The sequence below is a fragment of the Lepus europaeus genome, chromosome 9 (genome assembly GCF_033115175.1).
Source record: "Lepus europaeus isolate LE1 chromosome 9, mLepTim1.pri, whole genome shotgun sequence".
NCBI lineage: Eukaryota > Metazoa > Chordata > Mammalia > Lagomorpha > Leporidae > Lepus > Lepus europaeus.
In genome coordinates, this window is record NC_084835.1 from 23,325,089 (window position 1) to 23,352,602 (window position 27,514).

Genomic DNA, 27,514 nt, shown 5'->3' on the forward strand with positions numbered 1-27,514 from the left:
ACAGGCTAGGCCCTGGGCTCCAGTGGACACTTGGGTGACAACCCCGCCTTCTGCTCCCATATTCTCTCATTAATCAGATAGCCGGGATGCAAGGACGCTTGCAATCCATGGATCTGACTACAGGTCGCAATGAGAACTTTTCTCTAACCGTGTTCCGTCTGATTCATTAATATGGTCCCTCTCAAATTGGCTCCAGCCCTCAAACACCAATGCCTCATCTTTGAAGTGGCCCCTCCATGGTGGCACGTTTGGCCCTGAGGGATCGGCTATAACATTCAAGATCTTTATCACTTCTGTGAGGGCTCGGGAAAATGGAAGGAGATCTCATAGGTTCAAGCTTTTTCCTGTCTTCAAACTAAACCTTCCCTGTCTCCTCTTCTCAAGCCTCTTGCTCATCTATTCCCCAAAACCATTCTCTGCCGGCTTGTACTTCCTCCCTAGCTGCTACCCCCACTCTCACTGTATCTCCCCCTCCCACCTAGGAATCCGGTCTACTGAGTGTTCCCCAATAAACTCATTCCCTTACTCCGGTGTTCGGGGTGTTTTGTGAAGGTTAACACGACTGCTCCACTTTCCATTCAGTTCCCTGCTAATGCACCAGAGGAAGCAGCAGTACTTGGACCCCGGTCACCCACATGGGAAATCCAGATGGAGTTCCCATTTGGGGAATGAACCAGCCAATGGAAGACATATCCCTCTGTCTTCCCTCTTCTCTCTGTAACTCTGCCTTTCAAACAAGTAAAATAAATCTTAGTTTTAAAAAGGGTTTTCAGGGTGGGCATTTTGGAGGTAGCAGGTGATGGCCGAAGTACTGGGGTTCCTGTCACTCATGTAGGAGACCCACATGGAGCTCCTGGCTCCTGAATTATTAAGCCTGGCCTCAATCTGGTTTCTGCAGGGATTTGGGACTGAATCAGTGGATGGAAGCTCTATCTCTGTCTCTGCCATTTTGCTTTTCAAATAAAAACAAGTAAGCAAACAGCAAAATATATATATATATATGTAAATTTCCACTTGGCCATAATTTCTACCTGGTCATCCAGAAATATCTTCCCAGGAATAAAGCAGTTTTCCTTAAATTCCCAAATCTTCAGCTTCCTGCCAGGTTGGTCACACCCTCAACTCTTATGGGGATAGGTCCCTGCCCCTCACCCATTCACACTGAATCATGGTTCTAAAAGCAAAGTCCAAGGCTCTCTGTGTAGCTGCAGCAAGGCAGGAAGTGCCAGTGGAACTGTAACTGTGACCGTAAGATGGGACGCTGCCAGCAAAGCCCAGCTCCAGCAGTTAAATCAAGCTCTCCCTTCCACCAGACAACGACAGCCTCACTTGTAATGCTCCAACTCCTGACCTTTCCTGGCCACACTGGGGATCATCATTTGCCAGATTAGTAGAGCCAGGCTGGAGCTATCAGATCACACAGCAACCCCAAAGCCCAAGACAAAACACCCAGGATCGCTCCTGCCCTTCAGGAACAACTGACTCTCCATCTGTTAGCTCAGACACCTGTGGGGCTCGGGGCAGAGGGGAATGACTGAAGGGTCTACATGCCAAGCCTGCACTGTGGACGGTGGGACAGTTACCAACCAAGGCACTCTGGTCTACCCACCCTCCCTTGAGTAGTTGGGGCAGCCAGAGAAGGCTGGGGCAGCCAAAACTGCTTCTTCCTTCCTACCCCTGGGCCCCTGCCTCAGGCTCCCAGGGAAGAATACTGGAACCCTGACAGCCTCCACCAAGGCCACAGGCTGCCGGCTGCAATGTCCCAGAATCAGAAGAAAAAAAAAATCACACAATGCAAAAATTAGAAACAATATTTATTGCTTCCTGTTAAAATAGAGCGCTCTCATGAGAAAAGTGTGTGCAAAAAGAGTCTTTCTACACCCCGGGCTCTCACTTATCCTGGCAGGCTGGGACTGCCCCTGCTGTGTAGGAGGGAAAGCTCTCCACCCACTGCTAGGAAATCAGGCGACTCTAGCCTTTGTTTTTCTTTTATGGGCCACACTAATCTTCTCTGTATCATTCCAATTTTGGTGGATATGCTGCCAAAATGAGCACATACAGCTTTACTTTTGATTACAAAAAAATATCAAAAGTGAATGGTTAGTAGGCCATCTATTCCTAGGCATTGACACCCTGTCCACTTGGACAAACAGGCAGGGGCCTTAAGTCCACCTCAAACTGTGGAGCCCAGGATCAGATGACACCCTGGAAATCAGATGGGGGTTCCAGGCTAGGGACTAAAAAAAAAAAATCCAGCTCCAGCTGGTTGCACAGTGTCTCTAGGGAGAGGCTGAGAGTGCCTCTTTAGTGAGGAGAATTTTGGGTGTAGTAGGGCCAGCAGTCAGTCAGTAGGTAGCATTCTGGTCACAGGTGTACCTGGCCTAGAAGTCACTTAGTCACTCCACAAATCCTCTTGCAATCTCTTAAACTGACAAAGAGCGAATCCAAGTTCCAAATTGGCCCACCAAGTTATACAAGGCAGAAGATGTCATTAAGGCAACGGTCTCCCCAAGTCCACACACAGAGCTCTGATCCCACCATCCCCCTCCCCTCACCCTTCAGGACTGCCTAGTCCTGTCCACTGCTCCTCCTCGGTGATGGCCTCCAGCATCCAAAAGCCTTGAGCAGCCTTTAACCTCACAAGTTGGGGGTTGCCCAATTAAGGAACTTCATGGCAACTTCAAAGCCAAGGAAACAGGCCTGGGAAGGGGTTGGAAGGAAAAGAAAAGCCAGCAAGAGTGACTATTCGTTAACAGCCCTCCCCTGCTGCCACCAACACTGAGCTTGGCCAGAACCTCTCCCTAATTCCACTCCCGCCAAGGCCCTGGAGACAAGCTAGGTTCTCTCATTCCCAAGAGGAGAAAACGCATATCCCACAACTGCCCACTTCAGAATATCAAAGCCAGAGGTTGTGGCTAAGGGTGGGGTTTTGAGAAAACCAAATCCCAGGAGCAAGCAAAAGTCAGCCCAACTACATAATGCTCTGAGCTCAGAAGGGAAAACAGCGCCCGCCAGCTACTCACCGCATTGGCTGGGAAGGCTCGGATCATCACTGCATTGAACCCCTTGTACAAAGATGTGATTCCTTCATCCCGGATCAGCTCCCTCAGCACATCTCGGAAGCCATTAGGATATTTCCCAGGAGGTGCTGTGGGTCAGAACCCAATGTTTTTAGGCTTCAGGAAGCTTCCTGCACAGACCATGGCAACCCCCATGATGATAGCCTACTATTTAAGTCTTCCTTCAGGGTCAGGGCCAGCACCAGGGAGGACATGTTACAAGTCATACGGGACCAACCTACAGACAGCACAATTCACCTTGGAAAACATGCACACATGCTTGGATTTTAGTGCCAAGGGAGTCAGAGGTTGAAGCAGCCCCTGTGACCATGCAGGAGAGTGACTATTTTTGTCGTTGTTGTTCAGCTGATTTTTGTTGCTGAATTTGATTTCATATCTCACTTATTCGGGGTTTAGGCTGACATGAAAATGAATCTAGGGTTTCTAGAAACCAAAGCACTAGGAGGGAGAATGTTGGTGAGACAGATGCTACAGCTGCTGTGGAGACTTTGTATCCCTAGGATCTATTTTTTTTTTTTTTTTTTAAGATTCATGTATTTATTTGAGAGGCAGAATTACAAAGAGAGGGAGAGACAGACAGAGAGAAAGAGAGAGAGAGAGCAAGAGGGCTTCCAACCAATGGTTTACTCATCAAATGGCTGCAACAGCTGGAGCTGAGCCGATCTGAAGCCAGGAGCTTCTCCCACTTGGGTACAAGGGCCCAAGCACTTGGGCCATCTTCCACTGCTTTCCCAGGCACATTAGCAGGAAGCTGGATCAGAAGTGGAGCAGCCAGGACTCAAAATGGTGCCCATATGGGATGCCAGCACTATAAGTAGAGACTTAACCTACTATGCCACAGCACCAGCCCTTCCCTAAGGTCTTAAGAACTCTGTATGGGGGCCACCATTGTGGCATAGCAGTTAAGCAACCACCTGCAGCACCAGCATCCCATATGGGCACCAGTTCGAGTCCTTGCTGCTCCACTTCTGATCCAGTTCTTTGCTGATGCACCTGGGAAAGCAATGGAAAAGGACTCAATTCCTTGGGCCCCTACACCCACATGGGAGACCTGGATGAAGCTCCTGGCTCCTGGCCTCACCCTGGCCCAGCTCTTGCCAGTGTAGCCACTTGGGGAGTGAACCAGCAGATGGAAGATATTCTCTCTCTCTCTCTCTCCCTCCCTCCCTCCCTCTCTCTAAATCTGACTTTCAAATAAATACATCTTAGGAAAAAAACAAAATGAGGTGACTCACTTTGAAAAATAAAAAAAGAAATCTGTACCCCACCCACCACGCTCTCCACCACTTACCAGTCTGGAAGCGGGACTTGAGCACATCTGGAGGAATTGCCACCGCCCAGTTGAAGATCCCTGCAATGCCACCAGCCACCAGGATCCGGGGCGCGCTGAGCTCACTGACACTACAGAACGGCAACCACAGCCCCAGTCAGACAGCGGCTGTGAGAGTGCTGTTCAGAGCCCAGCTTCTGAGGCAGACAGGGCAGTAACAGGCAGACGCTGGCTGAGGGACGGGGTCCAAGGCCAGGACTCCTGGGAAGTGGCAGCTGTCACTCCTTGGAGGAGGCTCCATGCACCTGTTTGGAACACTTGCTCTGCTGAGTGAGGCACAAGATCGAGGTATTTGCTGGGCCTTAGCAGTCACAAGAGGAAGTGTGCATGGAGCCAGAAACAAGTCCTGTTTCTGCTTTCAGACCACCCAGAGGGGACGCAACCGACCCATGACTGCAGAAAGTGGTTTTTAAGTTTTGTTTTCCTCACCTCTTTCCCTCTGGAGTGAAGATATTTTTCAACCATTCATAGGTCATGAAATACATCCCACTGGCTGGAACATCTGTCAGTGGCAAGAAAGAAGTGAGTCAAAGTATATAAAACCCTCACAGATTTCTTGAGCCTGAAAAAGCCAAGCACTGGACCCATCATGGTTTCCTGAGAAGTTTCTCAGAGGACACATCCGATCTGCAATCATCACTTGGCAGCTACTGTGCACGGCTCTAGGCCACGCCCCGGCAGGCGTGAACGCAAACACACAGGGCAGCATTTCATCTTTCGCGTTCCCCCAGCGTGGTCACCACTGACGCCCACTGCAACAAGCAAGAACCAGCTAGTGCACCTGGCTTTCCTCCAAGCTGCCACCACAGGACAAGGCTGAGGCTGTCTCCACCTCTCCGACTGCCACCCCACAGGACGTGCCTCTCAAAACCAGGGCGTGCCCCATTGTCCTTACGTTATTCTTTCTTCCTACCCACCCCTCCAGCCACAATCCCTATATCCCTATTCACCAACTTTCTATTTCCTGCCAACTACCAGTATCATGATTATAAATATATATATATATTTATTTATATTTATATTTATATTTATATTTGAGAGGCAGAGGCAGAGAAAGAGAGAGAGGTCTCTGCTGGTTCACTCTCCAAAGGCTGCAACAGCTGGAGCTGGGCTGGTCTGGAACCAGGAGCCTCTTCCGAGGCTCCCAAGCGAGTGCAGGGACCTAAGGACTTGGGCCATCTTCTGCTGCTTTCCCAGGCCATAGCAGAGAGTTGGATCAGAAGTGGAGCAGCTGGGACTTGAACCAGTGCTCATATGGGATGCCAGCACTGCAGGCAGCGGCTTTACTTGCTGTGCCACAGCGCTGGCTTCCACTGTCATGACTTCCACCAGCAGATACTCATCTGTGTCCATGCCAGCCATGGTTACATTAAAATGACTAAATCAGGAGGCACTTGTTAGAGTTCTGGCCTGTATTGTGCCAAGGCTAATCAGGGAATCCAGGAAAGACCCTCAGGGGCAGCCCCACCTCAGGTCACTTTCCCAGGTGACCCAGGGTGAAGGCCTCAGAGGTTACCTCGCATAAGGGTAAGCACAGTCCCTTTGTAGATGCCTCGGATCCCAGACTCCTGAAACAGCTTCTTGGCACAGTCCAAGGGACCAGCGTACTTAGTTTCCCCTGAAGAAGCCTGAATCTGGAAGAGAAGGGAGGGCCATCAACTTATAACAACAACGTCAAAGACAACAGACACAACAGGCTATGGGAAACGACACAGTGAGAGTAAAAGTAGCCAATGTGTGTTAGGCCAATGAAAGACTGCACAGCCAAAGTGAAGTGTATTTGGAATGATAAAGAGAAACATGCTACAAAACAAGGCTATGCAAAAATACCCCAAAATATACACGGACTGACTAAACATACAATCAATAGAAAAGCTGGAAAGTAACTTGAGGCACACTAGCAGGGAACTGGATTGGAAGCACAGCAGCCTGGACTTGAACTAGCACTCTGATACGGGATGCCAGCATCACAGGTAGCGGCTCAACGTCCTCTTCCACAACGCCTATCCATGTTTATGCTTTTATTACTAATGACAATGACTCAGTAGAGGAAAAAAAAAACAAAAACCTGTTGTTGTTGAAAGAGACAGGGGATTACGCATTTGGTACAGAAGTAAAGATGCCACTTGAGATCCTTGCATCCCATATTGGAGTGGCTGGGTTTGAGCTCCAGCTCTTTTTTTTTTTTAATTTTTGACAGGCAGAATGGACAGTAAGAGATAGACAGAGGCCGGCGCCGTGGCTTAACAGGCTAATCCTCTGCCTTGTGGCGCCGGCACACCGGGTTCTAGTCCCGGTTGGGGCATCGGATTCTATCCCGGTTGCCCCTCTTCCAGGCCAGCTCTCTGCTATGGCCCGGGAAGGCAGTGGAGGATGGCCCAACCAATGGCAAAAAGGAAGACCTTTCTCTCTGTCTCTCTCTCTCTATCCACTCTGCCTGTCCAAAAAAAAAAAAAAAGAGATAGAGAGAAAGGTCTTCCTTTTCCATTGGTTCACCCCTACAATGGCCGCTGCAGCCGGCGCACCACGCTGATCCAAAGCCAGGAGCCAGGTGCTTCCCCTGGTCTCCCATGCGGGTGCAGGGCCCAAGGACTTGGGCCATCCTCCACTGCCTTCCCGGGCCATAGCACAGAGCTGGCCTGGAAGAGGGGCAATGGGGACAGAATCCAGCGCTCCAACCGGGACTAGAACCTGGGGTGCTGGTGCCGCAGGCGGAGGATTAGCCTATTGAGCCGTGGCGCCGGCCCCAGCTCTGCTTCTGATTCCAGCTTCTTGCTAACGTACACCCTGGGAGACAGCAGGTGATGGCTCAAATATTTGGGTCTTGCCATCCACGTGGGACATTCAGATTGAGTCCTGGGCTATTGGCTCCTGCTTTTCATCTGGAACAACCTCAGCTGTTTTGGGCATCTAGAGAATGAATCATCAGATCAAAGATCTCTCCTTGTCTGTCTGTCTTTCTCTGTCTCTCTGCCCTTCAAATAAGTTTGTAAAACTAAATAAATATGCCTTTAAAGAAAGAGAGATAGAATTATTAGAGTAATACCCAAGGCTGGACGAAAGGGGATGGGACACACATAAGGCACCCAAAGTCAGGGAGGACAGGCCAGTCTTGGATACAACAGCAGGTAGGGAGGTGGTGTTAGAAGGCACTTGGGGGGCAAGTGCCATGCATAGTGGGTAAAGCTGCTGCCTGCAGTGCCAGCATCCCATATGGGTACAGATTCAAGTCCTGGCTGCTCCACTTCCGATCCAGCTCTCTGCTATGGCCTGGGAAAGCAGTAGAAGATGGCCCCGGCATCCAAGTCGGAGACCTGGAAGAAACTCCTGGCTCCTGGCTTCGGATCAGCGCAGCTCCGGCTGATGCGGCCTTTTTTTTTTTTTTTTTTTTTGACAGGCAGAGTGGACAGTGAGAGAGAGAGAGAGAGAAAGCTTTTCCTTTTACCGTTGGTTCACCCTCCAATGGCTGCCGCGATAGGCGTGCTGCGGCCGGCGCACCGCGCCGATCCGATGGCAGGAGCCAGGTGCTTCTCCTGGTCTCCCATGGGGTGCAGGGCCCAAGCACTTGAGCCATCCTCCACTGAACTCCCTGGCCACAGCAGAGAGCTGGCCTGGAAGAGGGGCAACCGGGACAGGATCGGTGCCCCGACCGGGACTAGAACCCGGTGTGCCGGCGCCGCAAGGCGGAGGATTAGCCTAGTGAGCCGCAGCGCTGGCCATGATGTGGCTTTTTGGGGAGTGAAACAGTGGATGGAAGACCTCTCTCTCTCTGCTTCTCCTTCCTCTCCTTTGTTCTTTGTGTAAATATGAATCTCAAATAAGTAAATAAATTTTAAAATAAATAAATCTCAAAAATAAAAAAGAAGGCACTTGGGGATATCCTCTCTTTTTTTTAAGCTTTATTTATTTATTTGAAAGAGAAATAGAAACAGAGGCAGAAATATTTTCTGGAGCCGGCACCGTGACGTAGCGGGTGGAGCTGCCACCTCCAGTGCCAGCATCCCATGTGGGCACCAGTTCGAGGCCCGGCTGCTCCACTTCTGGTCCAACTCTCTGCTGTGGCCTGGGAGGGCAGTGGAGGATGGCCCAAGTCTTTGGGCCCTGCACCCACGCGGGAGACCTGGGGAAAGCTCCTGGTTCCCAGGTTTAGATCGGCGCAGCTCCGGCCTGTTGGGGAGTGGACTAGCAGATGGGGACCTCTCTCTCTCTCTCTCTCTCTCTCTCTCTCCCTCTCCCTCTCCCTCTCCTTCTCTCTCTTTGTAACTGTGACTTTCAACTAAAAATAAATAAATCTTAAAAAAAAAAAAAAAAGATCTTCCATCTGCTGGTTCACTCCCCAAATGGCTCTAACAGCCAGGGCAGGTCCAGGATGAAGCCAGGAGCCTGGAACTCCATCCAGGTCTCCCATGTGGGTGGCAGGGGCCCAAGCACTTGGGCCATCTGCTGCCTTCTTAGGCACATTGGCAGGGAGCTGGGTCAGAAGTGGAACAGCTGGGACTTAAACCAGCACCCAGAAAGGATGCGGCATTAACTCGCTGCACAGTGCTGGCCCCACAAGTCCTCTTCTGATGGTTTCATTTTCTCAGAGAAGCAGATCATCCACAGAGAGGGTAGAGGCTGAGAAGAGGAAAGACAGGAAGGGCCTGGCGCTGTGGCACAGTAGGCTAAGCTTCCAACCGCAGCTTTGGCTTCCCACATGGGCACTGGTTCGTGTCCCGGCTGCTCCTCTTCCGACCCAGCTCTCTGCTATGGCCTGGGAAAGCAACAGAACATGGCTCAAGTGCTGGGGCCCCTGCACCCAGGTGGGAGACCCAAAAGAAGCTCTGGCTCTTGAATTCAGATCCACCCGGCTCCAGCTGTTGCAACCATTTGGGGAGTAAACCAGCAGACGGAAGATCTCTCTCTGTCTCTGTCTCTGTCTCTTGTCTCTCCCTGTCTGTAGCTCTCTCAAATAAGTAAAATAAAATCTTTTAAAAAAAACATAAGGAAGAATGCACTCAGCAGAGCGCGAGGGTGCAGAGAAGACAACGGATAAACATCCGAGTTACAAGCAGAAAAGAACTTCAGGCATGGAAGAAAAACAAGAAGCTGCCATAAGGGAAAAGACCAACAGACAAAGCTACTGAATACAAGTACTCCCTAGGTGTAACGAATACACAGACTTTTGTTTCCCGGGAGATAAGAGTTGAAGTACTTTTCCCTGTTCTCTGACTGCAAAAACAAAGGAAAAAACCTCCAGATGTCATTCCTAAATGGGACAAACGTCTGAAGGCTTGGAGAGAAGGCAGTTAAGTCAGTAGCGCTGGGACTTGAGGGATGACAAGGTGATGAGTTCCCTGGGTCTTCTCTGCCTCTGCCTGCTATTTCAGATTTGGGCTAAGAAGCTAGCAACCCAGAAACATTCATAGACCCAGATCAAAAATATGTCCAAACCAATGCCTGCATTTGCCACACAAAGGGCCAGGAAAAGAACAGCCTTAAATACTACCCCAAACGCCATCGAAGAAACTGTGACTTCTCCTCTAACACATCAGCAAAAACCAAGTGGGGAGCATCGTGATGAAGCACCCAGCACACAGCCACGCGGGGGTCAGAGAAGGCCGAGCAGGGCACCAGGGCTTCCATGCCCCACAGCTGGGAGCCAGCCCCCTCCTGGCCTGCGCCCACTCTCAGGCGTCAACAGAGGCCAAACAGGGAACCCGAACTTCACCTCCACCCCGCAGTCCTGGAGCGGCATCCTTCCCATTCCTGCTGAGTGATGTGGTGCCAGAGAAAGTGACCTAAAACTCAAAGTTTAAATAAGGTCCAGGGTTCCGGCGCCGTCCATCCATATCTAAATTTTAACTGAAAAATCATTCATCATACTTAAAGCCAGGAAGATCCCAAGATGAAAAGACAAGCAACAGATGACACCACCCAGATACTGGGAATGCTGGAATTATCTGACAAAGATTTTAAATCAGCCATGATCCTTCAGTGGACAATTATGATCATGCTTAACATAGATGGAAAATACAAAAGCTAACAGCAAAGAAGTAGACAGTCTCAGTAGAGAAACAAGATACAATGGAAACCAAATGGAAATTGTACAAATCAAACGAAAAGCTCAGTGGGAGGCTTGCTCAACCGGGAACAGACAAGGGGGGAATCAGTGAACTGGAGGATGAACAATGAAAATCAGTCAATCTGAACAACCAAGACGGAAGAGTCTAACATGAAATGAACAGAACCTCGAGGATCTGCAGGACTATAATTTAAAAGTCTGATATTTATGCCCTCAGGCTATCAGAAGGATAAAGAGGAAAGGACTGAAAAAGTAATTGAAGAGGCCTGCGCCGTGGCTCCACAGGCTAATCCTCCACCTAGCGGTGCCGGCACACCGGGTTTCTAGTCTTGGTCAGGGTGCCGGATTCTGTCCCAGTTGCCCCTCTTCCAGGCCAGCTCTCTGCTATGGCCCGGGAAGGCAGTGGAGGATGGCCCAAGTGCTTGGGCCCTGCACCCACATGGGAGACCAGGAGAAGCACTTGGCTCCTGGCTTCGGATCAGCGCGATGCGCCAGGCACAGTGGCCATTGGAGGGTGAACCAACGGCAAAGGAAGACCTTTCTCTCTGTCTCTCTCTCACTGTCCACTCTGCCTGTCAAAAAAAAAAAAAAGTGTTTAAAAAAATGTAATTTTAGAAATAATTGCTGAAAACCTCTCAGATTTTGCAAAACACAAACCTACAGATTCAAGAAGCTGAGCAGGGGCTGTTGTGGCAATAGTATGTAAAATTGCTGCCTGTGATGCTGGCATCCCATGTGGGCTACTACACTTCCAATCCAGCTCCCAGTGGCCTGGGAAAAGCAGCAGCAGATGGCCCAAGTACTTGAGCTCCTGGCTTTAGCCTGGCCCAGCCCTGGCTATTGCAGCCATCTGGGGAGTGAACCAGCGGACAGAACGTTGATCTCGGGGCTGGTGCTATGGCAAAGAAGGTTAATTCTCTGTCTATGGTGCTGGCATCCCATGTGGGTGCCAGCTTGTGTCCCAGCTGCTTCTCTTCCAATCCAGCTCTCTGCTATGGCCTGGGAAAGCAGTTGAAGATGGCCCAAGTGCTTGGGCCCCCACAACCACGTGGGAGACCCAGAGGAGGCTCCTGGCTCCTGGCTCCGGGTGGGCTCAGCTGCGGCCAGTGCAGTCATTTGGGGAGTGAACCAGCAAATGGGAGACCTTTCTCTCTGTTTCTCTACCTCTCAAATAAATAAATAAAACCTTAAAAAAAATTGCTCTCTCTCTAATTCTGATTTTCAAATAAACAAATAAATCTTTAAAAGAGGAAAAGGCTGGTGCCGCGGCTCAATAGGCTAATCCTCCGCCTTGCTGCGCTGGCACCGGGTTCTAGTCCCGGTCAGGGCGCCGGATTCTGTCCCGGTTGCCCCTCTTCCAGGCCAACTCTCTGCTGTGGCCTGGGAAGGCAGTGGAGGATGGCCCAAGTGCTTGGGCTCTGCACCCCATGGGAGACCAGGAGAAGCACCTGGCTCCTGCCTTCGGATCAGCGTGGTGCGCCGGCCACAGCGGCCATTGGAGGGTGAACCAATGGTAAAGGAAGACCTTTCTCTCTGTCTCTCTCTCTCACTGTCTACTCTGCCTGTCAAAAATAAAAAAATAAATAAAAATAAAAAAATAAAAGAGGAAAAAAATAAAAGCAGCAGCAGCAGCTGAACAAAACCAAACAGTAAACCTAAAGAAATCTGTGCCAAGACTATCAAAATTGAACTTCTGAAAACTAAAAAATACAGAAAAAAAATCTCAAGGATGGCCAGGAAAAATAAATAGCTACAGGAGAAAAACAATTTGAATGACAGCAAAAATCAGGAAGTACAGAAGGAAGAGGCACAATACTTTTGAAGTGCTAAAAGAAAACTGCCAACTGAGAATCCCACATTCTGTGAAAATATTCTTCAGGATTAAGGGAAAATCAGGCACTCCAAGACAAATGGAAGTAAGACTCTGTTAGCAGCCAATTTACCTCGGAAAAATGGCTCAAGGGAGTTCTCTAAACAGAAAGGAAACAATAAAAGAAGGAACCTTTGAACACCAGGGAGTAAGAAAGAACAGGTAAGCAAAAATATGGGACATTATAAAACTAGGAGGGACATTACATAATGATAAAAAGATCAATCCACCAAGAAGACACAGTAATACTAAATATGTATAAACCAGGGGCCGGCGCTGTGATGCAGCAGGTTAACGCCCTGGCCTGAAGCACCGGCATCCCATACGGGTGCCTGTTCTAGTACCGGCTGCTCTTCTTCCGATCCAGCTCTCTGCTATGGCCTGGAAAAGCAGTAGAAGATGGCCCAGGTCCTTGGGCCCCTGTATCTACATGGGGACCTGGAAGAAGCTCCTGGCTCCTGACTTCAGATCGGCGCAGCTCCGGCCATTGCAGCCGTCTGGGGAGTGAACCAGTGGATGGAAGACCTCTCTCTCTTCTGTCTCTACCTCTCTCTGTAACTTTGTCTTAAAAAAAAAAAAAAAAGATTTATTTATTTATTTATTTGAAAGAGTCACACACACAGAGAAGGAGAGGTAGAGAAAGAGAGAGAGAGACAGAGAACAGCCAGGACTCGAACCAGCACTCATATGGATGCCAGCACTGCAGGCGGTGGCCTTACCCGCTACACCACAGCCACAGCACCGGCCCCAACTCTTTCAAATAAATAAAAATAAAATTGTATAAGCCAAACACAAAATCTGCAAAGTGTACAAACAAAAACTGATTGAACTGAAAGGAGAAACAGATACACCTACAACTCAAGTTGAAGATTTCAAATCCTTCTATCAACAATCGATAGGACTAGATATAAAGTCAGCAATAGAGGAGAGCTCAACACCACCACTGACCACAGGATCTCATTGGCCATTACAGACCACTCCATCAAAGGACAGCAAAATACAAATTCTTTTCAAGTACCCGCGGAACATTACAGAGACTGATCATAAAAATAAACCAACAGGGGCCAGTGCTGTAGCTCAGAAGGTTAATCCTCCGCCTGTGGCACCGGCATCCATATGGGCTCCGGTTCTAGTCCAGGCTGCTCCTCTTCCAATCTAGCTCTCTGCTGTGGCCCAGGAGGGCAGTGGAGGATGGCCCAAGTGCTTGGGCCCTGCACCTGCATGGGAGACCAGGAGAAGAACCTGGCTCCCGGCTTCGGATCAGCACAGTGTGCCGGCTGCAGCATGCTGGCGGCAGCAGCCATTGGAGGGTGAACCAACGGCAAAGGAAGACCTTTCTCTCTCTCTCTCTCTCTCTCTCTCTCTCTCTCTGTCCACTCTGCCTGTCAAAAAAATAAAAAATAATGATAATAATAATAAGAAAACTATAAGTAGAATATAATTTCCTCAACTTAATAAGTAACACCTATCTAAAAACTTATATCTAACATTATATCTACCAGTGAAAGAATTCATTCTTCCCTCTAAGATCAGGAACAGAGCAAAATGTACACTCTCACCACTCTAATTCAATATAGTACTGAAAGTTCTAGCCAGGGAAATAAGGAAATAAAATGCAAATATCAGATATGAAGAAATTAAACTGTCCTTATTTGCAAATAATGTGATTATCTACACAGGAAAGCACAAGGAATCTAAGAAAAAAAAAATCCTAGGAAAAAAACGAAGTTCCTGAAGGTTGCAAGACACAAGATAAACACAACCAATTAAATTTCTATAAACTTGTAGTGAACATATGGACAATTAATTTAAAATTATATATCATTCACTCTTCCATTTTATAAGGCAAAAAGGAGAAAAACATTTATCTGTAAATGTATGAAAACGTGTATAGGAATTATATGCTGAAACCTACACAATACTAAATAAGAGTTCTAAATAAACGGAGAGACATATCACATCCATTGGTTGGAAGACTCAAAATAACCAATGTGTCAATTCTACCCAAATTGACCTATAAATATAACAAAATTCTTGTCAATATCGCAGCAAGATTTTTCTAAATTGTCCTAAAATTTTTTATGAAAATATAAGGAAATTAGAATACTTAGAATAGTCTTTTTACAGGGGCCAACACTGTGGCTCACTTGGTTAATCCTCCACCTGCGGCGCCGGCATCCCAAATCATGCTGGGTTCTAGTCCCGGCTGCTCCTCTTCTTCCAGTCCAGCTCTCTGCTGTGGCCCGGGAAGGCAGTGGAGGATGGCCCAACTGCTTGGGCCCCTGCACCTACATGGGAGACCAGGAGGAAGCACCTGGCTCCTGGCTTCGGATAGGCGCAGCGCTGGCCGTGGTGGCCATTTGGGGAGTGAACCAACGGAAGGAAGATCTTTCTCTCTGATTCTCTCACTGTCTAACTCTGTCTTTCAAATTTAAAAAAAACAAAAAACAAAAAAACAAAAAAACCCTAAAGGGGTAGACATTTGTCCCAGCAGTTAAGTTACTGCTTGGGATGCCCACATGCCAAATAGGAGTGCCTGGTTCGAATCTTGGTTCTTCCATCTTCAGTCCAGCTTCCTGCTAATGTGAACCATGAGAAGCAGCAGATGACCCTACGTGGGAGACCAGACTGAGTTCTGGGCTCCTGGCTCGGCCAGGCCTAGCTCTGGCTGTTGCAGGCATTTGGGGAATGAATCAGCAGATAGAAGATCTGTCTGTCCCTCTGACTTTCAAATATTACAAACATAGCGGCCGGCGCTGTGGCACAGAAGGTTAAGACTCGGCCTGAAGCGCCAGCATACCATATGGGTGCCGGTTCAAGACCTGGCTGCCCCATTTCTGATCCAGTTCCCTGCTAATGAGTATGGGAAGGTGGCAGAAGATGGCCCAAATCCTTGGGCCCCTGCACCCACGAGGGAGACCCAGAAGAAGCTCCTGGCTCTTGGCTTAAGATTGTGCCAGCTCCAGCTCCAGCTATTGCAGCCATGTGGGGAGTGACTCACAGATGGAAGACCTTTCTCTCTCTCTCCATCTCTTTCTCTAACTCTGCCTCTCCAATAAATAAATACTTTGAAAAAATAAAAATAAAATGAACATAAATAAAATTTTTAAAGACATAAATCTGTAAGTAAAACTTTTACAGGAAAACATAACAGAAAAGCTTCTCAAAGTTCTTAGACTTAATACCCAAAGCTCAAGTCATAAAAGGAAAATTAATAAACTGGACTTCATAACAATTAAAAATATTTGTTCTGCAAAAGATCCAATTATGAGGATGAATAGACTAGGAGAAAATATTTACAAACCACATAACTGATAAGACAGTAGTATCTAGAATATATAAAGGACTCCCAAAATTCAACAACAAAGAATCCATTTAACAAAATGGGCAAAACACATGAACAAACATTTCACCAAAGAAGATATTTAAATGGCAAATAAACACGTGAAAAGAGGTTTGACAGCTTTAGTTATTAAGGAAATATAAATTAAAACAAAAAGCTATCACGATTTTGCCAATCAGAAAAGCTAAAATAAAATGTTGACACATCAAATATCAAATTAGAGAAATGCCAAATAGAAATTAGACTACTCATGTTAATGGTGGGAACATAAATTGGTATAAGTACTCTGGAAAACAGATTAGTAGTATTTTTAAAAACAAGGGAGAGAGGGGCCAGTGCCATGGCATGGTAGGTGAAGCCTCCACCTGTGTTGCCAGCATCTCCTATGGGCACTGGTTCGTATCCTGGCTGCTCCTCTTCCCATTTGGCTCTGCTTATGGCCTGGGAAAGCAGTAGAAGATGGTTCAAGTACTTGGGCCTCTGTACTCGCGTGGGAAACCCAGAAGAAGCTCCTGGCTCCGGAACGGCCTAGCTCAAGCCACTGTGTCCATTTGGGGAGTGAACTAGACGATGGAAGACCTTTCTCTCTGTAACTCTACCTCTCAAATAAATAAAATCTTCACTGGCATTCCACATGAGCACGGGTTTGAGTCCTGGCTGCTCCACTTCTGATCCAGCTCCCTGCTAATGTGCCCAGGAAAGCAGCAGAGGATGGTCCAAGTGCTTGTGTCTCTGCCACCCATGTTGGAGACCTGGATGGAGGTTCAAGTTCCTGGCTTCAGCATGGCCTAGCCCTGGCAGTTGCAGCCATTTGGGGAACCAGCAGATGGCAGCTCATTGGTTTCTCTCTCCTTTCTCCCCCTTTCTCTTTCTTTAACTCTACCTCTCAAATAAATAAAATACATCTAAGCTTAAAAGGTAAAAACAAAGGATTTGGGGTGGGTGCTTGGCACTGCAATTAAAACACCACTTGGGGGTGTTTTACCTGCACTGCGGCATAGCAGGTAAAGCCACCACCTGCAGTGCTGGTATCCCATATGGTTCAAGTCCCGGCTGCTCCACTTCCCATGTAGCTCTCTGCTATGGCCTGGGAAAGCAGTGGAAGATGGCCTAAGTGCTTGGGCCCCTGCACCCGTGTGGGAGACCAGGAGTAAGCTCTCCTGACTTCAGATTGCCATAGCTCTGGCTGTTGCGGTCATCTGGGGAGTGAACCAAAAGACCTCTTTCTGTCTCTCTCTGTCTCTCTGTCTCTCTCTCTCTGAGTCTATAACTTTGTCTTTCAAATAAATAAATAAATCTTAAAAAAAAAAACCCAAAAGACATCACTCGGGATGCCCACACAATCCTTGGCTGAGTGGCTGGATTTGAGCCCTGGTTCCATTTCTGATTCAAGCTTGCTGTTATTCCAGACCCTGCAAGGAAACAGGTGATAGTTCAAGTACATAGGTCCCGGCTATGCACACATGAAGCCTGGATAGAGTTGCAGGCTCCAGGCTATAGCCTGGCCTAACTCTGGCTATTATAGGTATCTGGGGGATGAACCAGTGAAGGGAAGGTCTCTGGATGTCTCTTTCTGCCATTCAAGTAAATAAAAATAAACACAAGTGTAAAACAACAACAAAGAATACAACTACCACATAACACAATAACTGGAATTCTGAGCATTTATCCCAGAGAAATAAGCCTTATTTTTGCACAAAAATTTCTTTCCATAAGTGTAGCATCTTTATTTATGATATCTCCAAATTAGAAAGAACATAAATGTTCTTCAATGGATACATGGTTAAATTGTGGTACATCCATACTATACTACCCAGCAACGAAAGTGAATGAACTATTCACACATGGAACAATCCGAACAAACCTCCAGAAAGTCGTGCTGGGCTTTAAAAGCCCATTTCAGGTGAGCATTTGGCCTAGAGGTTGAGACACCAGTTAGCATGCATGGGTCCCATACTGGAGTGCCTGGGTCCCATACCCACCCCCAGGTCCTGAACTCCAGCATCCTATTAACACAGAACTTGGGAGGGAGCAGTGATGGGTGAAGTAGGTGGGTCCCTGACACCTGAATGGAAGACACAGAATGAGTTCCCAGAAACTGGGCCCAGCTCCTGTCCTTGTGGACATTGTTATACTGACCCAGTAGCTGGGAGCTCACTCTTTCTCTCCCTCTCTATCCCTCTGCCTCTCAAACAAACAAGTTTTTAAGCCAATCTGAAAAGTTTACATACAGTGTGATTCCCCTAATAAAACCTTCTCGAAATTACAAAATTACAGAAATGAAGTATACTCGAAGGGCATTGGGCTTTTGGGCAACTGATGGAGACACACAGTATGCTGGGCAGGAGCAGCCTCCCTTCGCTCTGAGACAGGACTCACCTTCCAAAGTTCCTGCAGTGGCTGCTAACAAGGGTGGGTAGGTCTGGGCTGACACCTCACAGGTGTGACATTTTGGCTGACTTGTTATACTGCTCTGGTTCTCGACTCTACTAGGACTGCTTCCATGTTCCTGTAAACCTTGTTACTGTTTTGCACATCTGACCTGAAGCCTTTATAAAGAGTGAAAGGACATAAACATGCACAGAAAACTGTACACAGAAAGTGAGCCGCCTCCCCCCAGACCCCACCCTTACCTGCAACAGGCACTTGATCCGTTCTCCTGGGGCCATGATTCCTGTGGTGAATACACCAGATAACATCCCAGCGGCAAACAACTGGGGGTAACTGCATCGAAAACAAAAACCAGAAGCAAATCCTTGTGACTAACCGCAAAGGACAGAGGCAATTCCAGCAAACAGGATGATTTTGTAAGAAAAAATAGGCACTTGAACTGGGTAGAAGGCCAGCTATAAATAAGTCAACATGCTCCATTCTTCCTGGGATGCCTGACTGGGGACAGTCTGCAGAACAGGACTTGTGTGTGTCATTAGGACACTCTATAACCACATGGCGTCCTCTGCACCCCGCACACCATCCCTGGGAGGTATCCGTGAGTGATGGACACTCCTGCGCTTCTACCCATGGCCCTGGTAATGCTCCCTTCCCAAATGGTAATGCTTCATCCCCAGATGCCATGCAGAAAGGTGGACACAGCAGGGGGCAGGGTCCTGAGGGTCTCAGTCTTCGTTCAGACAGGAAGATGCTGCTCTGAGTGCTGACATAACGGTATGAGAACACAGGCATGGCCCTTGTACAGCTGTGAGCTGGCACACATGCCAAAGGATCCAGTGCCTCAGGGCACACAGTCCACCAACAGCCTAATGCAGCTTCAAAACCATCTCTCGGCCGGTGCCGTGGCTCAATAGGCTAAACCTCCGCCTGCGGCGCCAGCACACCAGGTTCTAGTCCCGGTCGGGGCGCCAGATTCTGTCCCGGTTGCCCCTCTTCCAGGCCAGCTCTCTGCTGTGGCCCGGGAAGGCAGTGGAGGGTGGCCTAAGTGCTTGGGCCCTGCACTCCATGGGAGACCAGAAGAAGCACCTGGCTCCTGGCTTCGGATCAGCGTGGTGCGCCGGCCACAGCGGCCATTGGAGGGTGAACCAATGGTAAAGGAAGACCTTTCTCTCTGTCTCTCTCTCTCACTATCCACTCTGCCTGTCAAAAAAAAAAAAAAAAAATCTCTCACATAGCCACAGCTGTTTACAGAACCTGGGCCAACTCAGAAGGTGGCAAGGATTCCAGAAATACTTACATAGTCTTACGTTACGTCCTAGACCCTCGCTCAGGCTACCATGGACTTCTGTGGTGACAGAATATAACCACACGGCATCCTAGGCTTCTTCCCTTGAGCTCCTGGATGCCAGGGTAGGCTGCCTGCAGTCCCTCCTAGGGCTGCTCACCTGCGTGGCTCAGTCTGAGGGCACCTTGTGATCCGACGTTCCACGCAGACTTCTCCTGCATCCTCAGAAGCCCCTCTATTTTATTAACTACTTTGTAATTCTGAGCTATACTTCTGATTCAGCTGCCTCTTCATGCCCAAATACAACTCCTTAAAGCTTATTTCACCGTAACAGAGAAACCAGTATCTGAAATGCTTATAGTCATGGCAAAGTCATGTTCTAAAGATAAGGAAAACAAAAGATGGAACATACTCTTCTCTCAACCAGGTGGTGGCAAACAAGGCTGCTGCTGTCACTATTATGGCACCAAAGACCAGGCACAGTCTGGACTCATATTTTAACATTTAGACCTCCCAATGCCCTGTGGCACTGGGATCACTGATTTCCCTAGTAATAGACATTACCCCCTAGAAAAAATCATGACAATCTGGTAAGGGCAGAGGCCAGGGCCTTCTTCCTCCCTTTTGGTTGCTAAGGCAAAGGAAACTCAGGTACCTCCTTGATTTGGAACTTTCTGGAGTCCGTCTTGGAGCCCAGGAGTGTAGCCACTGCCTGTCCCACTGGGTCCTTCTGCTAACCCGGTCACACCATCAGCAGAACAGTGCTGAGTGCTCCCGGCCTATAAGTACTCACCTGAGCACATCCTCTGGTCCTTTCTGTTGTAGTTTCTTCCCCAAACCAAATCCAAAGAAGCATACGGCAAACATGGGGGTGACCCCGATGATAGGGGCAGCCATGCCCCGATACAGCCCTGTAATGCCCTGCAAGCAAGCACAGGAGCAGAAGCTGTTTACACACACCACCATGCTTCAGACCAAGACAGGGGAAGTGGTGTGTCCTCTGACCTGTGCCTGCTTCTTCTCCAAGGAAGGACAGCCTTAATAAGGAAGAAAACCCACACACTCACCACATCTAACTGTATTTACACACTGCTACAGAAACTGTAAATAGTTTCCATTCTGGAAGCCATCTGGCAAAGCGGAGCAGAGCCTACCCTTTTACCTGGAAATCCTTGGTCTAGAAATGTATTCTAAGGAAAGAGATATGTAAAAACAAAGACATCGGGAATACACATAAGTCACTGAAGTTTTGGAACAAACTTAAATGCTACCAATAGGGGATAAATTACATGAATTTCATATAGGAACTACTGTACAACTATGAAATCACATTTAACATGAGAAGACACCATTAAGTGAAAAAGAAAAATAAGTAGACTACAAAACAGTGTGTGTGTGTGTGTATATATATACACATATATACATATATATATATATATATATATACAGTATATACAATGTGATATGACTTCCTTGGGCTGAGATACAAATGATTAGAAATTTTGGGGTTGGCGCTGTAGCATAGCAGGTGAAGCCACCATTTGCGGTGCCAACATCCCATGTGGGTGCTGGTTCAGGTCCCAGCTGCTCCACTTCCGATCCAGCTCTCTGTTGTGGCCTGGGAGGGAAGTGGAAGACAGCCCGAGTGCTTGGGTCCCAGCACATGCACAGGGGACATGGAGGAAGCTCCTGGCTCTTGGCTTTGGATCAGCACAGCTCTAGCCATTGTGGCCAACTAGGGAGTGAACCGGCAGATGGAGGACCTCTCTTTCTCTCTCTGTGTAACGCTGACTTTCAAATAAATACATAAATCTTTTAAAAAAAAATTTGAGGGTGGCGCAGTGGGTTAAAGCCCTGGCCCGAAGCACCAGCATCCCATGTTGGCACCAGTTCTAGTCCTGGCTGCTCCTCTTCCGATCCAGCTCTCTGCTGTGGCCTGGGAAAGCAGTGGAAGATGGCCCAAGTCCTTGGGCCCCTGCACCCGCGTGGGAGACCAGAGGAGGCTCCTGGCTCCTGGCTTCAGATGTGCAGCTCCGGCCATTGCGGCCAGTTAGGGAGTGAACCAGTGGATGGAAGACCTCTCGCTGTCTCTATCTCTCTCTGTAACTCTGGCTTTCAAATAAATAAAATAAATATTAAAAAAAATTTTGATGGGGCCAAAGTTGTGACATAGTGGGTTGAGCCACTGCCTGTGATACTGGAGCAAGATGTCAGGAAGAGGGCCTTAAAGAGAGGGAAGCATCACGTCACTGAAGTAGAACTGGCTGAACCCCGAGTCCACCTTCTATACCTGCAGGAACCCTGGGAACGTCTCCAGAGCTGAGTTCACCACTCACCAGCACTCCATTTTTATCCAGGTGACACTTACTGCTCAATTTCTACATATTTAATAGTGTTTTTCTGTTTAAGAGATTTCAGAAAGCAAAAGAATTGTTCTTAATGAGGTCATTTTATACATACGCTAATGAAGTGAGCAATAAATATCACTAATACATAATATTTTAAAAATCATATTTTCACTATTAAAAATATGAAAAATGTAATCAAATACCTCTAAGCCAAGTTAGGGGCTGGTATTGTGGTGTAGCAGGTTAAGCCTGCGCCTACGATGCCAGCATCCCATATGGGCATCGGTCAGAGACCAGCCTGCTCCACTTCTGATCTAGCTCCCTGCTAATGTACCTGGGAAAAGAGTAAAAGATGGCCCAAATGCTTGGGCCCCTGGCTTTCGTCTGGCTCAGCCCAGGCCATTGCACCCATTTGGAGAGAGCCAGCAGATGGAAGCTCTCTCTCACTCTGTCTCCCCTACTATCTCTGTAGCTCTGCCTTCCAAATAAATTTTTAAAATAAATCTTATTTTTAAAAAGCCAATTTAATGTCCCTGTCTAGGGCTTGAAGACTCTGCTGGCCTCTCTCCAAGACTGGCTGACTTTTCCTCTAGATTTCACACACACTCTGACACAGATCCTGGTTGAAGCGATTGATCTAGAAGCGCATTTCGTGCATTTCTCGTCTACAATTATTCCTCACTAATTCCCTGTAATTTAAATTCTGTCTTCCAAACGGCAGAACCATTTTATTTGCCTTGGCCATCTGTATAAAACAGTAGCTGGAACCATCAAACACTCCAGAGTGGATGATAACGGGAGGGCACAGGTGACACCATGAGGGAGGGGCAGCTGTGCCATATATCTCCAGTGGAATCACAGCAAGTTTGGGGGCACCAGACACCATACCTCTCTAATAAGGGTCTTCCGGAAACAGTCAAAGGTCCCAGAGTACATGGGAGGCTGTCCAGGCAAACTGGGTGGTTGTGTCTGCAGTCGGACCTGAAATCAAAAGTTGAAATACAGTCACCGAAGCCAGTGTTGCAGTGCAGGGGTTAAACCACTGCTTGTGACGTTGACATCCCATAATAAGAGCTACTCCACTTCTGATCTAGCTTCCTGCTAATGAGCCTGGGAAGGTAGCAGAAGATGGCCCAAGTGCTTGGGCTCCTGCCACCCATGTAGAGAACCACGATGGAGCTCCTGGCTCCTGCCTTCAGCCTAGCTGTTGCAGTCATTTGGGGAGTGAGCCACCAGATGCATCATCTCTCTCTGTCACTCTTTAAAGCAGTACATACATTATATATATAAAGTGACCTACTAGAATCAGAACTGCTTGTCAGCAGCCATGTCCAAACTGTCTACCAAATAGAACAGTGAAACCTGAACATCTCATCTATATATCTATATATGTCTTCAGGATTTACTTAACCTGCTGGGTTCAGACTTCTCTTTCATTAGTATTTCATTCCTTCTTTATTGGGAAATAATATCCCATTGTATAAAAGTACCACCTTTTATATACATTCATCAATCAATAGGCCTTTGTGATTTTCTCACTTTGATTATTATGAATATTAATATAAGCAACCATATATAAGTTTTTGTGTGGATATATTTTTTTCTTTTCTTTTCTTTTTTAATTTGACAGAGTTAGACAGTGAGAGAGAGAAAGGTCTTCCTTCTGTTGGTTCACTCCCCAAATAGCCGCTACAGCCAGAGCTACGCCAATCCGAAGCCAGAAGCCAGGTGCCTCCTCCTGGTCTCCCATGCGGGTGCAGGGGCCCAAGCACTTGGGCCATCCTCCACTGCCTTCCCAGGCCACAGCAGAGAGCTGGACTGGAAGAGGAGCAACCGGGACTAGAACCCAGCGCCCACATGGGATGCCAGAGCCACAGGCAGAGGATTAACCAAGTGAGCCATGGCACTAGTCCCTATATTTTCTTATTTTAAAGATTATTTATTTATTTGAAAGGCAGAGTTAGAGATAGAGAGAAATCTTCCACCCACTGTTTCACTCCCCAAATGGATGCAATGGCCAGAGCTGGGCAGAACCAAAGCCAGGAGCCAGGAGCTTCCTCTGGGTCTCTCATGTGGGTGCAGGAGCCCAAGCACCTGGGCCATCCTCTGCTGTTTTCCCAGCCATATTAGCAGGGAGGTGGATCAAAAGTAAAGCAGTTGGGATCCGAACCGGTGCCTGCATGGGATGCCGGCACTGCAGGCGGCAGCTTTCCCCACTATGCCACAGCCCCCTGGATATATATTTTCAATTTTATCATCACTATATTAAGGCTTTCCAAAGAAACAGAACTAACCCCGTGTGTGTATTTTATAAGCAAGTGGCTCATGGAGTTACAGAAGCTGAGAAATCTAAAGACCTGCAGTTAGTAAGCCAGAGACTCAGGAAGAGCCAACTTTCAAGTGTGAAGGCAAGCAAAGACTGATGTCAGGGAGGTTAGACGGGTCAGGCCTTTAACTGATCGAAGAAGGGTCACCTACGTTAGGGAGGACAGTCTACTTTTTTCAGATCGTTACTATCCAAAATACCCTCCCAGACACACCCAGAACAATGTGTAACCAAATATCGGGGTGCCTTGTGGCCCGATCAAGTTGACACATAAAATTAAGCAACACAGATCTAGCACTGTGGTGCAGCCCGTAAAGCCACTGCCTGTGGCTCCAGCATCTCACATGGGCACCAGTTTGAGTCCCGGCTGCTCCACTTCCAATCCAGCTCCCTGCTAATGCACCTGAGAAAACAAATGCTTGGGCCCCTGCACCCACCTGGGAAACTTTGAAAGCTCCTGGCTCCTGGCTTTGGATTGGCCCCATTTGAGACACTGTAGCCCTTCAGGAAGTGAACCAGCAGGTGGAAATACACTCTCTCTAATTCTACCTTTCAAATAAATAAATCTTTAAAAACCTTTAAGCATCACAAGCATTTTATCTATGAGTAGAATTTCTTGGTCATATGTTAACTCTCTTTAAGCTTCTGAGGAACTACCAGACTGCTTTCAAAGTGGTTTACATTCTCACCAGCAGTGTGTAGAAGGTTCCAATTTCTCCACATTCTCATTAACACGTGTTATTATCTGTCTCTACTACAGGCATCATGATGGGTGTGACGCGGCATCTCATCGTGATTATGATTTGCATTTTCATCATGGGTAGTGATGCTGAACATTTATTCATGTGCTTCTTGTCCATTTGTATATCTTCTTTGGAGAAATGTCTATTTAGGTTCTTTCCCTATTTTCAATTAGCTAATATCTGAACTAAAATATCATGAGAGATTTGAGCCAGACTACCCACACAAGCTGCTCCCCAAAACCAATCCAGCCTTCTGCCAATGCCCACCCTGGGAGGCTGCAGGTGACAGCTCACGTCATCCCTGCCTCCTACCTGGGAGACCAGGATTGCATCCACCCTGCCGGCTTAGGCCTGCATACATTTGGGAAGTGAACCAGTGAATGGACATTCTCTCTGCGTATGTTTCTCCCTGAATTTCAAATAAACAAATAGAATGTTATAAATATCCAAATGGTCTTTGGCAGAAAAAAGGTTGCCTACCCCTGATCTAGGCAGTGGAGGTGAACCAAGTCTATGGGGTTGATGGGATGCAACAGAACTGTCCAGAGGCTACCACTGCTTTATGGCCAAAATTCCTTATACTGGCCTTCAGATCCTCGGTCAGACACACGCTTTCCTAGGTATTAGGGAGAAATGAAGGAAAACTTCTCATGCCCTTCTGTGATTTGGTATACACTTTATACCTCACTCACATGACACCCTACCCAGTGAGAGCAGTAACACCCTCCACAGCTGCCCTTATTCTACAGTCTGGCCCCAACCTGCAAGCCCACACTTGCCTTTAACTCCTGCCCTGCAGTCAAAAAGCACGTGTTTGGTGCAAACTTAATCCCCAATGCCACAGTACTGGGAGGTGGGGCTTAGTGGGAGGTGTTTGGGCCGTGAATGGATTGATGCCAACTACAAAAGGGCCTTGGGCTTCAACTGGGTTTCTCGTCCTCTCACCCTCTTGCCCTTCCACTTTCCGCCATGGGATGACACAGCACCAAGGCCCTCTCCAGATGTGGGCCCCTGAATCCTGGACGTCCCGTCCGTGAGAACTGTAAGAAAGAAACCTCTCTTCTTTATGAATTATCCAGTCTCTAGCATTCTGCTACTGCAGCATACAAAGTCTGTGCCAGACTGTCTGGGTCTCCCTTCTCTTCTGGTCAGGGCTCAGCCGGCCCTTCAACGTGGGCCCTACTGCCACCTTCCAGGGTCTTCCTGTCCCGCAACTCGGGAGTGCTGAGCTCTGGGTTCGACGAGCCACATGGGCCATGGCTCAGTCACATGAAATCTCCAAAAGTACCTCAAGGTCAGGCTTTGGCTGGAGCCCGCCTAGCTCTCTGAGGCAAAGGGACAGCAGTCAGCAATGTGTGGTTTGGGGTTACACTAAAAAGAGGCTTTCTGGTTATTAAACATGCCAGTCATTTACAATCCAGTCCAGAGGTCACTGGGCTCCTCCTGGGAGTAACATCAAGGGCACCAGTATACAGAGATAAGAGTAACAGTCCTATCAGTAAGGGTTTTATTCTTTTTAGTAATAGGTCCCAGATGCAGAGAACTAAGACCTCTGCATCACGGCCCAGCAGCAGTGAGAGACGACAGACAACAGTGCTACTTGGAATGACCACTGTCAAGGAGGCACTCACACACACAGCACTTGCCTCCAGCAGAATCAACGTCTGATCTCACGTTGCACAATGCCCTAACCAGCCCAGCTCCTTTAGCCCTGCTCTTGCTATAGAATGGACCCAGTATGAGCTCTGCCCCAGAGCAGCTCCTCTGTTGGAGCAATGGCAGCAGAGTTTGCTAAGTCTGCCAAAAGTAAAGACCCACGAAACGACTTCCCTGTGGGGGAAGTGGAACCAGCATCCTATCAAGGCCCTCTGTCAGACTAACACCTGCTCCACACCCGCACATCCCGACCAGGGCTGCTCAGCTTCCTTCAAGTCTTCGTCCAGAAATAAGACTAGCCACCCAGGCTGGAGCGTCGAAGGCTGAGCCACGGGACTCGGACTTTGGTCTCCACCATGGCCTCGCTGGAAGGTTGCAAAGGGAAGACCTGGGAGCTGCGACCGGCGGCCTGGCCCTGCTTTCCTTGTACGGGGCTTAGTCACTGAGGGCACCGTCCCTGATGCCTCTGCCCAGAAAGCTGAGCAGGCTACCCTGGGTGAGGCCCGGAATGCCCTCCGCGGGCCAGAGAGGTGTGAGCCACAGGGCTGGAGCCCTCTGACCCCGGAGACGTCTCCAGAGCGCCCAAGCCTGTCTTTAGCCGTCTTTACGAGGGCCGAGTTTCAGCTCTGATGACAGTGCCAGGGCTGTCTGAAATCAGAGCTTCGGGGAGACGCTTGTCCACCTCCACAAAGCCAGTGCCGCGGCGGACTGCGGCTCGCCGAGCGTCAGTCGCAGCTCTGCGCCTTCCACTCCGGGCCGCGTCCGCGCCGTCCCCGCCGCTGAGCGCGGCTCGCGCGCGCACACAAGACCCCACTGGTGTCCGCGGTGCGCGCCTGGCGGGGGGCCCTGCTGTCCGCGCCCCCTCCCCCAGACCCGCGTCCCGCCTCCCCCGCACCTTGATCGTGTCCAGGGGGTGCCCCACGAACACGAGGCACACGCCGCCGAAGCCGCCGGCCAGGAAGTTCTTGAGCGGGCTGATGGGCTGCGGCTGCTCGGCCATGGTCAGTCCGTCGGGCAGCGCCGGTCCGTTCCCAGCCGTCCCGCTCCGCCGCCCGGGCTGCAGCGCCGGCGCCGCCGA

At 48.6% G+C, this 27,514-nt stretch overlaps 1 protein-coding gene across 1 annotated transcript; it reads right to left on the reverse strand.

The window, feature by feature from the left end:
• Nucleotides 1–1,797: 1,797 nt before the first annotated feature.
• On the reverse strand, nt 1,798–27,513 carry SLC25A20 (solute carrier family 25 member 20). Its single transcript, XM_062200822.1, has 9 exons — nt 27,332–27,513; nt 22,600–22,692; nt 20,157–20,284; nt 18,321–18,411; nt 5,927–6,044; nt 4,840–4,912; nt 4,372–4,481; nt 3,024–3,148; nt 1,798–2,700 (listed from the first exon to the last, which is right to left on the reverse strand). The coding sequence occupies exons 1-9, from the start codon at nt 27,434–27,436 to the stop codon at nt 2,638–2,640; spliced, it is 906 nt and encodes a 301-aa protein (XP_062056806.1). The 5' UTR covers nt 27,437–27,513; the 3' UTR covers nt 1,798–2,637.
• Nucleotide 27,514: the final 1 nt, after the last annotated feature.

Bases quoted from the DNA above. Each gene is read 5' to 3' on its own strand.
- SLC25A20 (XM_062200822.1), bottom strand. From the start codon at position 27,436: ATGGCCGAGCAGCCGCAGCCCATCAGCCCGCTCAAGAACTTCCTGGCC. The intron at 18,412-20,156 runs GTGAGTACTTAT...TTTTCGATGCAG, and splicing joins GGACCAGAGGATGTGCTCAG to TTACCCCCAGTTGTTTGCCG. The intron at 2,701-3,023 runs GTGAGTAGCTGG...ACCCCTTCCCAG, and splicing joins GAGCCTTCCCAGCCAATGCG to GCCTGTTTCCTTGGCTTTGA.